The sequence below is a fragment of the Homarus americanus genome, unplaced genomic scaffold, assembly GCF_018991925.1.
Source record: "Homarus americanus isolate GMGI-L3 unplaced genomic scaffold, GMGI_Hamer_2.0 scaffold12873, whole genome shotgun sequence".
NCBI lineage: Eukaryota > Metazoa > Arthropoda > Malacostraca > Decapoda > Nephropidae > Homarus > Homarus americanus.
In genome coordinates, this window is record NW_024719889.1 from 1 (window position 1) to 10,942 (window position 10,942).

Genomic DNA, 10,942 nt, shown 5'->3' on the forward strand with positions numbered 1-10,942 from the left:
GATAATTTTGGGTTGAATGTGAAAGAGTATTCAGCAAAATTATTCTCTTCAAAACCAAAGAAAGAAATAGTTTAAAAACTTAAACTGTAAATGGAGCTCTTTTCTCATCTGAGTGCCTCAAACGTTCAGGGTCATGAGTCAAATTTTTGCCCTCTGAAGATATTTTTTTAAGATATGCTTGCAGGTATATCTAATCACGCACAATTTTTTCACAACTTGACAGATGAGGTTCTTGAAGTAGAGGGCTAATGGTGATCACTGAAAATATATGTTTTAGTGTGGTCTTACTGAGTTATTAATCTTAAAGAGTTGGCACATTTAAGAATGATTTGAGTTTTATGTAAGTTACTGCTTACTCTTATAGAATGGCATTTACTGTATTCTTTTTTCCTGTAAATAAATTTTGTTTCTTTAATTACAGTGCAATCTTATATGATTTTCATTGCATGCCCTAGTTTTGACTCTGCAAAATAAAATTGGTAAATATATACCTGATTATGTACTGTGCACATCATTGTCATTCCTAAAAACCCCATTTAATTCATATTACGCTATATAACATTCAAATCCACCGCGCTTGTAGAACCTCAGAAAACGGGAAACATTGATAAAGGATAACTCACCTACTCAATGTTACTAGACCATGTGTTGTATTGTACCCAGGTACAGTTATATCATATTAATTGTATGTATTCATAGCATTAAGGAGAACTCAGGGTATCCATAAGATGAATGTTAAAGTCCAGTTGAGCCGGACTAGTGTACTGTAGGACTAAGTGTGGATCAGGGTTTGAACGTCATACTATTTACGTCTGTGAGAGTGTAGCGAACATAACTTCCACAGATATCATATGAAAATACAATGGTCTGGAAAAAGAATAAATGTATCAGAACTATGTGAGGTGTTGGAAGTGACCCAGAAACTATACTTGAAAGGAAATATCTTGTATGCGTCGGTATGAACTTAATACACCTCGTATCCTCACGTGACATACACCCACGACAGGTACAGTGATCAGAGAATCTTATGTCTGTGTTCAAATAGTGCAATGTGTGAGAGGAGGATCCCTCATTACATGAAGAAAATTATAATGGGAAGTTTTCAATAAATAACCCTAGGTACACGTAATGATGATGCTTGGGAGTGCAATAACTAAAAAAATTATTTAATAATAACACACCATAATTCTACCGAAAAACGATAAATTTGAAGTTCCAGTACGATGATTCCTATTTAAAAATGTGGCACACTGTGAAGCAGCCGTCCACCGTGAACTTCGAATTTTTAAGGCTGGTGATGACACGCGAAAAGTGTTCTTTCCCTAATTTACCTGGTATTCAGCGAGTTTATGAGAACAACAGTGAAGCAATCCAAATATTTCAAGATGACGGTGTCCTACCAACATCAAGACTGTGTCCTACGTGTGGAAATTATTTACTTCTAAGAAAAGACGGAAATTCTGTTGTCTATAGCCATAAGCGTACCGTCCACCACAGGAGTAGGTTAGCTCCAAAAAAATGTTAGATTTTTTGTTGTAAATTAGCAGTTTCTGTTATAAATAAAAAAATTATGTTTTGCCCCCAAAACGCTAATTTGCACCAGAAATGAAGGTCAGATTTAAATAAAACACGCTGATACTAATTTTAATTAAGTTAGGGTTAAAATTGAAAGAAAATTGTAACATATGGAGTGATAACTAAAACATTTTTCTTTAATTTGAATTTGCCATTGTAGGTTATTTACAGTACATAAAACTTGGGTCAAATATTAATAAGGGTTATTTAGAAATATTATTTAGCGTTTAAATGACAGTTTTAGCCTTTGTTAAGTGATGACCTGTGCACGATGACTTGAGGACGATGACTTGTAGAATGTCGACTATGACTTGTGGACGGTGATGATTTGAGTGGCTGCAAGAATGATGTCCAAACCCCGATTATCCCTCAAGGGACACTTTTTGTTGGGTTGTATGAGTAACAATGATAATTTATGTGATACTTTATGTTTTATAATCTACACTAAACAACCTCTTTACTGCTGGTTTGACCTAATTTATGGCCACAACTTGTAGATGTAATATTTGTATCCTTACCTCACTCGGTGTCCAGCTCGTCCAGTGTTGCTACTTTATTTGATTTTATATTTTTATTTAAACTTCCTCGACAGTTTGCTGGTGTCACTCTGTGCTTTAAGGTACAATTACCTGGTTCAGTGTTGTCGTTTGATCGATAGATTTATAGATAGACTGTTATATAGATAGATATTTATTCATTTAAATCGTCATACAAGCTGGGGCGGGCAAGTATGAACACTCGACTGAGTAATGTCCTCTACCTTACCATCTATTCACGTTTTGTTGTTTTGGCATCATTTTGTACGTCTCGTAAAGGCCAGATGAGAAACCTTAGTGATAATATGCCGACCACTAAGATCTGAGCGACCCAGAGAACAGTGGTGGGGGGAGTGAGGCCCAGTGTCCCACACAGGTACACTGCCACCACTGCCTCCATCACGTGGATTGTCATAACTGGTGTAAATCTGTAAAAAAATATGAGAATGTAAAAACAAAACACAAATGGTGAAGGAGTTAGTCATTCAATACATTTAAAGGCACAAATTATAAGTACAATTTGTATAAGAACAAATTTACTTAAGAAGGAACTTACACGAGCATCATGAAGGTGTTGTGCTCAGTACCCAGCCAGTGAAGAAACTGACCCAGTAACCCGAGGTGCTCATTCTTAAAGACTTCTGGACACTTCCACGTCAGCTGAAGGTACAATACACACAACAATTAACACTTATTTATACAAGACATTGAATATTAGGCCTTCGGTACACGAGGATATGGTGCGGCAGACTGTTTTCAGGTAGACTGTGTTAAATTGTCTTCAGTTACCAAATATAACGTCAGGTATGTAAGTGAGGTTCAGTCGCTCACAAAAGTCCTGTGTCGCCTCTCCTCCTGAACCACGAACCTCGAGATTAGAGACTCGTGAATCCGAAGCATTTATGGACAGAAAAATACAATAGTGTTTACTACTTCAGGTTCACGAATCTGAATCTCGGAGCTCGTGTAACAACAGGGGAGGCGACCGGACCTCTGTGAGTGACTGTACAACTAGCTAACTACAGGTGTCTTGACTCACCGCCATCATGACGAGGCCTGAACCGATGAAGGCGATAATGCACGGGTGGACCAGAACAAAGTAGTGCGCACCTCCTCTCCCCTGGCTGGACATGACTACACTACCACACTCTATAGACGTAAACATCAACATAACTCGGAACAAACAATAAAAGTAATAAAAACAAACTTGAATAATATATTAGCTCACATATTACAATAAACATGTATGAAGGAAATAAAACATGTGTAAGAATTAATTAACGCAATTAGTAAGAATAATAGAATTTCCAACAAGCGTGAGAACACTACCATCTAGCGAGGAGAATGGCTAACCTAACCTAACCATACTAGGACGTTTTTATCGTCACAGGGAATAAACTAGGGTGTCCAATCTTCACGTCAGTCACATAGTACACTTTAGAACTTTAATATTCAGGATAATTTTACCCACCCCAATCCCAGCCACCGTGGAACATGACCATCTAAATGACTCTCAACTTTACATTAAAACCACCACCATCACCAAGTCACGTTCTCTGTCATTGAATATTTTATCAATCTATTTTATACTCATGATAATTTCTTAATTTCTTAACAAGTCTCTCCTGCGTTTGTGGTTTATTATCGTTTTATTTAATTATCAAGGTTGGGTATTTCTTTGGTGTTTTTTATTCGTCTATTTTCCGTAGGTAGTGTGTGGCGTCATAGGTAGAGTGGATGGTCAATTGTCTAGATCCACGGCTTTCTTATAAATATTACTTCTTATAATGTAGATATACTGTATATCAGGAACTATAATCACACACACACACACTGGCATGAACAAATGGGAGAAATACACATAACTTACCAATTAAACACAGAACTAGGACGTGTTAACCTTACGCCCCGGTGTCTCAGGGGTGACTGGCGTTCTTGTTTATTTTATTTGGTTTTAAACTTTAAAATATCCTCCTAAACAAAGTTGCCATCAACCACCAGAAATTTTCTCATAAAGTTAAATCCTCACGTAATCTCTATGGCAAAATCACCCTTATGCTTCATGAATCATTTTCATATAATATATAATATAATCACCATCATTATTATCTTTATTTATATTATTAATATATCTCATTTGTCTTATTATACATGTTTATATAATTTAGATAGATTCAGTATACACAGTGTAGTTATATAAATACTGTACATACACAGTGAGAAAGATGTACATACACAGTGAGAAAGATGTACATAGACAGTGCAGGGAACAGAATGGAAACTAGTAAGACATTTATTTAAACGAGAAAAAATTCACCTGTGGAATTCCCCTGTGACCTCTTGACCTGACCTGACCTGACCACAGATTATAACCACACAACATCTGGCAATCTAACACCTGTGAAGATTTATTTTTTATCTGAGAACACTGACACCTAAAGAGAGATAGAGGAATGTGATAACGATAAGGTTTAGGTGTACTGTACATTTTTTTTTTTTTTTTTTTTTTAGGTTAAGGTGGGGAAAGGGTGGAAGGCATGCTGGGGCTCAAGGCACAGCCAGACATGAGGGATGGAGAAGTCACAACATATAGTCGTGGGGGGAAAGGTTGGAAAAGAAGTTTAATGAGTTAAACAGAGGGGGACGACACCCCTTGTTTTACATATTACAGAGTTTGTTGGCTAACTAAGCTAACCTAGGATTTAGAATGAGGTTGCACAATGGTTATTTTAGTAGACAATGACTAGATTGATTTTACAATTACAAGTTTATTAACATCTTATACTGTATTACGTTATGGACTCACTCGATTTTGACTTGTTAAATGTGAATTTATATCATCTAAGTTTTAATCTAAGGTGGATCACTGTGGCGGACATAGATGGATCGCGGGTTGGGTTGTTGTAGTGTGGGCAGACTCCGGGGCCACCAGGCGTGGGGTCTCCCTCCGTTGATGTCTTCCCCGCGTAGGTGGTCTGGGCTGTGAGGGTCGTCCAGGAGCTTGTCCCAAACCTTCTTCCCTAGGCGATGGAACCTGAAGTTGAGGGCCTCTGTTTTATTTCTTAGGTGGATGGTTTCCACTGTCTCCTGGTAGGGTGGCGCTTGGCCACTGGCTGACCTCAAACATTTGTTTTGGAAGCTCTGTAGTTGTTGTAGTCTAGTCTTCCCGAGTGTGACGAGTGGTATAGATGGGTACTCCAACACAGGCCTCACCAGCGCCTTGTACAGGTGAACTTGTATCTTCTCAGGCATCAATTTAAAACGTTTTAATTTGGCTGCGGCGACTTTGGCTTTATTTAGTCTGTCCTTCACGTGGGGAATGATGCCCGTCCGAGAAATGATGAGGCCGAGCAACCTGCCTTGTTTAGAGTACTCAATCTCTTCGTCGTCGATCATCAATGGGGCCGGCTTGAATTTGGCTATGGGTATGACCTCAAATTTCGTTTTGTTTGTTTTTATTTTCCATTTATTTTCATACTCCGAGATCTCCTCTATTGCCCGAGCAGTGAGTCGCGCCATCCTTGCCGTGGACCTTCCTGGGCAGGTGACGATCTGTGTTACATCGTCTGCATACATGACGTACTCGCTGCCGACGATTGGGGGTGGCAGGTCAGCCGTGTAGAGTGTGTAAAGGGTTGGTGAGAGACAAGAGCCCTGAGGCACGCCGCTCGATAGTGAGAATTCTTCTCCAAAATGTTCTTGCATCTTAATTTTGGCTCTGCGGTCCGTAATGAAGTTGCACAGCAGGCGAGTCAGATTTTCGGGTAGCCCCAGTTGTATGATCTTATACTGCAGTCCTGCGTGCCAAACTTTGTCAAACGCCTTGCTGACGTCCCTCAGTACTATATTGCACTGTAGGCGGCCAGTCATGGCATTGGCGATCTGCTCGTAGGCCTGAGCTATGGCGGTGGATGTGCCTCGGTACTGGCGGAAGCCGAACTGGCGGGGATTATGCACGTCTTCGTCCTCCAGATACATCCGCAATCGCTTGTTGACTATTTTTTCGAAGATTTTGGCAGGTACCTCTAGCAGCGATATTGGTCGAAAGTTTTCGACTTTGTTTGGAGGCTTCCCTGCTTTTGGTATGAGGCGAATAACGGCGATTTTGAACATCTTAGGGAAGTATCCAGAGGCGAGGCAGGCGTTGCATATATGAGCAAGCCTCTCTATCATGTTGCCGGGGAGTTGAGCCAGGATCTTCTTGTTAATGTGACTTTGACCAGGTGATTTGTTTTTAAACCCTTTTATGACGGCTGACACATCTGCAGGAACAATGCGTTCCGTCAGGTAGCTTCCGTCCACCAGTCTGGTGAAGTCAGTCCGTGGGAGCGGCTGGAGCAGGTGCTGATGGTCCTGCAACTGACCTAAAATGTCCTCCTCAAACTCCCTGTCGAAGCCCTCGTTCTCCTGTTCACTAATGGTAAAGATCTTTCGTAAATATCGCCGATGTAGTTGTTCTTGGTTTTCTTCCTCGAATATTTTTACGTTGTTTTGGTCGAGCAGGTAAGGGACCGTGCTAGAGGTGGAACCCATCAGTCGCTTGATCCCTTTCCAGAATGCAGCAGAATCGCGGTAATTGTTGGCTGCCTCCCACACCAAGGCGGCCCACTTTTGTTCATGTAGACGTTTGCTCTCGTGCTGGATGTCCGTCTGTAGCTCTCGGTACCGGTCTCTCAGCTCCTGCGTCCACCCGCGGATACTGGCTAGCTGTCTCACGTGAGTGTACTGGACACTGAGCTGCCTCAGCTGGTGACTAGTGTGAGGATGGGGAATGGTCCTGTAACTGGTGGTCGGGATGTTGTTGTCCATCTCCGTCTTCACATCCTTATACCATTGTTCGACCGCGTCGTCGATGTCATTAGGGCTGGCTTCTTCCAGGTTTCTCCCCTGCTTGAGACTGAGAGACTCCTTGAAGGAGTCCCAGTCTGCCCGTTTGAGGTTTGACCTGATGTTGGCGGGTATCATAATGGGATTGGATGAGAGCGTCACGACGACTGGCAGGTGATCACTGGTACTGATGGGTCCGGCGGTAACGTGCCTGTTCAGGACGGCCTCGTTGTTAGAGAGGATTATGTCGGGTGTTGTGGCACTGGCACGTCTGATCAATGTCGGGAAATCTGGCCCGAGGTGTTGCAGTTTTCCCCTTCTGATGTTGTCATACAGCGCCACACCGACGTTGTTCTCATTACCGTGTCCGAGTATGGCGTGGCGCGCATTTAAGTCCCCTATGATGTATGTTGGTTTTCTGTGGCGTAGCAACTGGTTTAGGTCTTGTTCGGGTAAGTAAGGACGTCTGGGAGGTAGGTACATCGTGCATATGATAACAGATCCCCTAGTTGTCTCCACCTGCACTCCTAGAACTGAATCCTCGAAGTCTGGCAACACTCTATGACTCAGACGTGACCTGACGGCCACAGCGACACCATCGTTCAGCTCACCCGTCATGTTCCTCTGGTATACAGTGTAGCCAAAAATTTTCAGCTTACTTTCGTCCTTTATGCCCGTACTGTTTAACAGAATGATGTCTGGGTCTAATTGATAGTATAAGTTAGACAGTTCATTACGTCTATTAAGGGACCAGTGTAGGACATTATGTTGGACAATTTTCATCCTGCTAACGACTGCCATTTCGGAGACTGTAGCTTGGGGCGTCGCTTGGAGTGTTTGCTCGGCTTCTGCCATTTCTAGGGGGACGGAACTTCTTAGCAGAGCCTTCGGACATCTGCTTGTCAGTCAATGGCGGGCCCTCGAACCTCTCGTCACCCTTGTACAGGAAGGTGTTCAGGTCCTGGGCCTGCGTGTCGTAGTAATCAACTGACGCTGCAGCTCGAGGGTCTTGTTCCTCTGTGGGTTGAGTCGTCATCATCTGGTCGCAACCATTGACTGTGGTTGCAGTCCGATGGTCACTGTCGTCGCTGGGAGTGCATGTAATGGGATCGCGGGCATTTACGGTGTCGTTGGAGCTGTGATCCCTGGGGGACTGACTGGCCACGTCGGGATTGCGGTTGTACTGACTTTTGCCTAAGTCAAGGAGGTCATGGTCTATTTCTGGCGTGGGTTGAGGCCGTCCATAGGTCGTTGAGTGGGTTACTGCCTTAAGGATTTCTTTTGAAGGGACTTCGTCGCTTATTTCAACAGGTGCAATGTTGTTCCTGGTTAGTGTCTCGTTGAGGTGTTTCGAGAATGAACCTGGATGAACCATGTTCATGTGATGGGCATGCAGGTAAGACAAGTATATAGTGGTGGCTTTGGACTCGTCCAGCTGTGGAGAGGAGACGCTCCTGATACTCTCCGCCACTGCGTCCCTCATGGCGCCCAGTGACTCAGTAACTGCCTGTTGTATTGAGTCCTTGATGGTTCTTATCTCTGATTGCAGGACTTCCATGGTCTCGCTGACATTGTTGAGCTTTTGGGAGTCTGCTTGAGTTTCTTTTAGAGCGTCTTTTAGGGTTTGGCTGTAAGCCATGATCGTCGACTGAGTGGTCCTTTCTATGGTGTTAGAAATTTCCCTGGTTTCTTTTTGTTTGGTTATTTCGGTCAGTTTCTTCTCTGTTTCTTGAAGTACCTGTTTCCTGACCAGGCAGGTGGCAGAGAAGGTCCTGTGGTCACCCTCGCAGACGACACACTTTTTTATGGTGCTACGGCAGTCTTTGTAGAAGTGCTGATCAGATGAACACTCAGAGCATATGACCCCTTGCATGGGGCAGTTCTTGGTCATGTGGTCATTGTATATATAGCACTTCATACATTGTTGGATGGGCGTATACTTTTCATATTCTATTTGGTGGGATGAGATGGAAGTGCCATATGCATAGAGCCCTTTCTCCTTCATTCTTTTTGCATCCGTTGTGTCTGCAAAGCGAACCTTGATTATATTATGGGCATACATAGGATACACCTCCACAACCTTGACATTGTTTTGCTTTTGTATTTCATCTCTTATTTCTTCTGCGTTATTTTCCACTACATCTTTGTCTAACTTCTTACATACAAGGGTGAGCTTGGCGCCGTATTCCCGTGGGACAATGACCTCGTAACCGTTAATTTTCATTTTGTCCATGGCACTAGACTTAAGTAGTTTATCAGCATCTTCATCTGTTTCTGTGAGGATGATGTAACCATCTCTCAGATCCACAAGTCTATTTATTCTCACCCTTAGGTCGCTCAGTAGCCTTTTTAGCCCTATTCGAGACCCCTGGGTCGGGGTTCCGGAGATCTTCACTCTCACTTTGGCCATGGTCAGTAACATACATGAATGAATCAATGAAAATTCTACCTAATCTGTCCACCTCAGCTAAACCCCATGGATGCCGCTCCTTCTGTCCGCTTGCTGGGCGAGTAAAGACGGGTCTAGGGGTAGGGTGAACAGACAATCCCCTGGCGGGGGCCTAGCCAAGCCCTAACACCTAGCAGTGACAGGTTATGAAGCACTGTCGAATCCCTAACAGAAAATGTTGCCACCCTTACTGTCTCGACTCAGCAGCCCTCTGAGGGCCCCCCTTGTGGCTCTGCCCGCAGGGTTCGCGTCGTTACCAAACAGCAGGGACTCTAGGCGAAAGGATAGGATAGGGAAGAAGCGCAGTGTACAAGAATAATGATATCCATGTACAACTACATGATAAAGCAGACAGAACGGACCCAACGCGAAAAACAAGGCAGACAGTCGTAACGGTCAGCGATTTGAACTGAGCAGGGAGCGACGCGTGGCGCGTCCGCTCGCTATGAAGGTTGGGTGCGCTCTGTACTGTACATTAATACGCTTACCCATACATCAAGGCCAGTAAAATTGGTTAGGTTAAGTCAGGTTAGGTTAGGGCAGGTTAGGATAGGTTAGGTTAGGGCAGGTTAGGATAGGTCAGGTTAGGTTAGGGCAGGTTGGTATAGGTCAGGTTAGGTTAGGGCAGGTCAGGTTAGGTTAGCAGGTTACAGGTCAGGTTAGGTTAGGGCAGGTTAGGATAGGTCAGGTTAGGTTAGGGCAGGTTGGTATAGGTCAGGTTAGGTTAGGGCAGGTTGGTATAGGTCAGGTTAGGTTAGGGCAGGTTGGGATAGGTCAGGTTAGGTTAGGGCAGGTTGGGATAGGTCAGGTTAGGTTAGGTTAGGTATCTTAGGTTAGACTATAAGTTATAACCTCCAGGAGCTTCACTATCTTATCCTAGTAACTGCACGTCACAGATGGTCAAGAATTGGCAGTTGGGGGCGTGTAAGAGGAGGTAGCGACCCGTCACAGGCTGGGAGGGCTTGAAGGTCACCAACATCCCCCAGGGCGGAGCTGACCCTGGGAAGACGTCGAATACTGGGTTATCCACATAGTTACTTGAGTTACCCAGATAGACAGTGACGCCGAGGAACAGTGACTCAGTGAAGTTATCCCGCCTCGTCTGAACCAAGATGGAGGACACTCGAAGTGGCTGGCCCAGGTCGGCCCTCCACCAGGAATTAAAATCATGTCCGGAGGTGAAGCAAAAGTAGTTGGTGGCGTTGCAGAAGAAACCACTGACGGCGTATTTTACAAGACGTTGTATACCAAACTCGGCCGAGGAGGAGACGCTCACGATGTGGTGTGTGAGAGAGTTGTTGACGTGCCAGCTCGAGTAGCACTTGTCGTACAGGTGAGTTGAAGGTCCAGCTTGTCCTCTCCAATGAACAGACACCTGAGCGCTGAACACATTACACTTATTACCTGCAACACAACACACTTGAAAAGTAACACCTAATACCATAGCTCACCCTTGAAGTAACACCTAATACTGTACTATAGCTCACCCTTGAAGTAACACCTAATACTGTACTATAGCTCACCCTTGAAGTAACACCTAATACTGTACTATAGC

General features: G+C 43.7%; 2 protein-coding genes across 2 annotated transcripts; both read right to left on the minus strand.

Moving 5' to 3' along the window:
* Positions 1 to 2,252: 2,252 nt before the first annotated feature.
* Positions 2,253 to 4,043, minus strand: LOC121860313. The gene is made up of 4 exons (XM_042357382.1): positions 3,982 to 4,043; positions 3,151 to 3,260; positions 2,668 to 2,771; positions 2,253 to 2,539 (listed from the first exon to the last, which is right to left on the minus strand). Exons 2-4 carry the CDS (start codon positions 3,241 to 3,243, stop codon positions 2,344 to 2,346), a joined length of 393 nt encoding a protein of 130 aa, XP_042213316.1. The 5' UTR covers positions 3,244 to 3,260; positions 3,982 to 4,043; the 3' UTR covers positions 2,253 to 2,343.
* Positions 4,044 to 10,258: 6,215 nt separating this feature from the next.
* On the minus strand, positions 10,259 to 10,791 carry LOC121860314 (fucolectin-5-like; the record flags this gene model as incomplete). Its single annotated transcript, XM_042357383.1, has 1 exon — positions 10,259 to 10,791. A coding segment is annotated over one exon (533 nt), but the record flags the coding sequence as incomplete, so codon positions are not given.
* Positions 10,792 to 10,942: the final 151 nt, after the last annotated feature.

What these genes read in the sequence shown, in the direction of transcription:
- LOC121860313 (XM_042357382.1), bottom strand. Translation starts at nt 3,243, where the DNA reads ATGTCCAGCCAGGGGAGAGGAGGTGCGCACTACTTTGTTCTGGTCCAC. An exon ending in CAGGCCTCGTCATGATGGCG is followed by an intron (nt 2,772 to 3,150) that starts GTGAGTCAAGAC and finishes TTGTACCTTCAG; the next exon opens with CTGACGTGGAAGTGTCCAGA. An exon ending in AACACCTTCATGATGCTCGT is followed by an intron (nt 2,540 to 2,667) that starts GTAAGTTCCTTC and finishes ATTTTTTTACAG; the next exon opens with ATTTACACCAGTTATGACAA.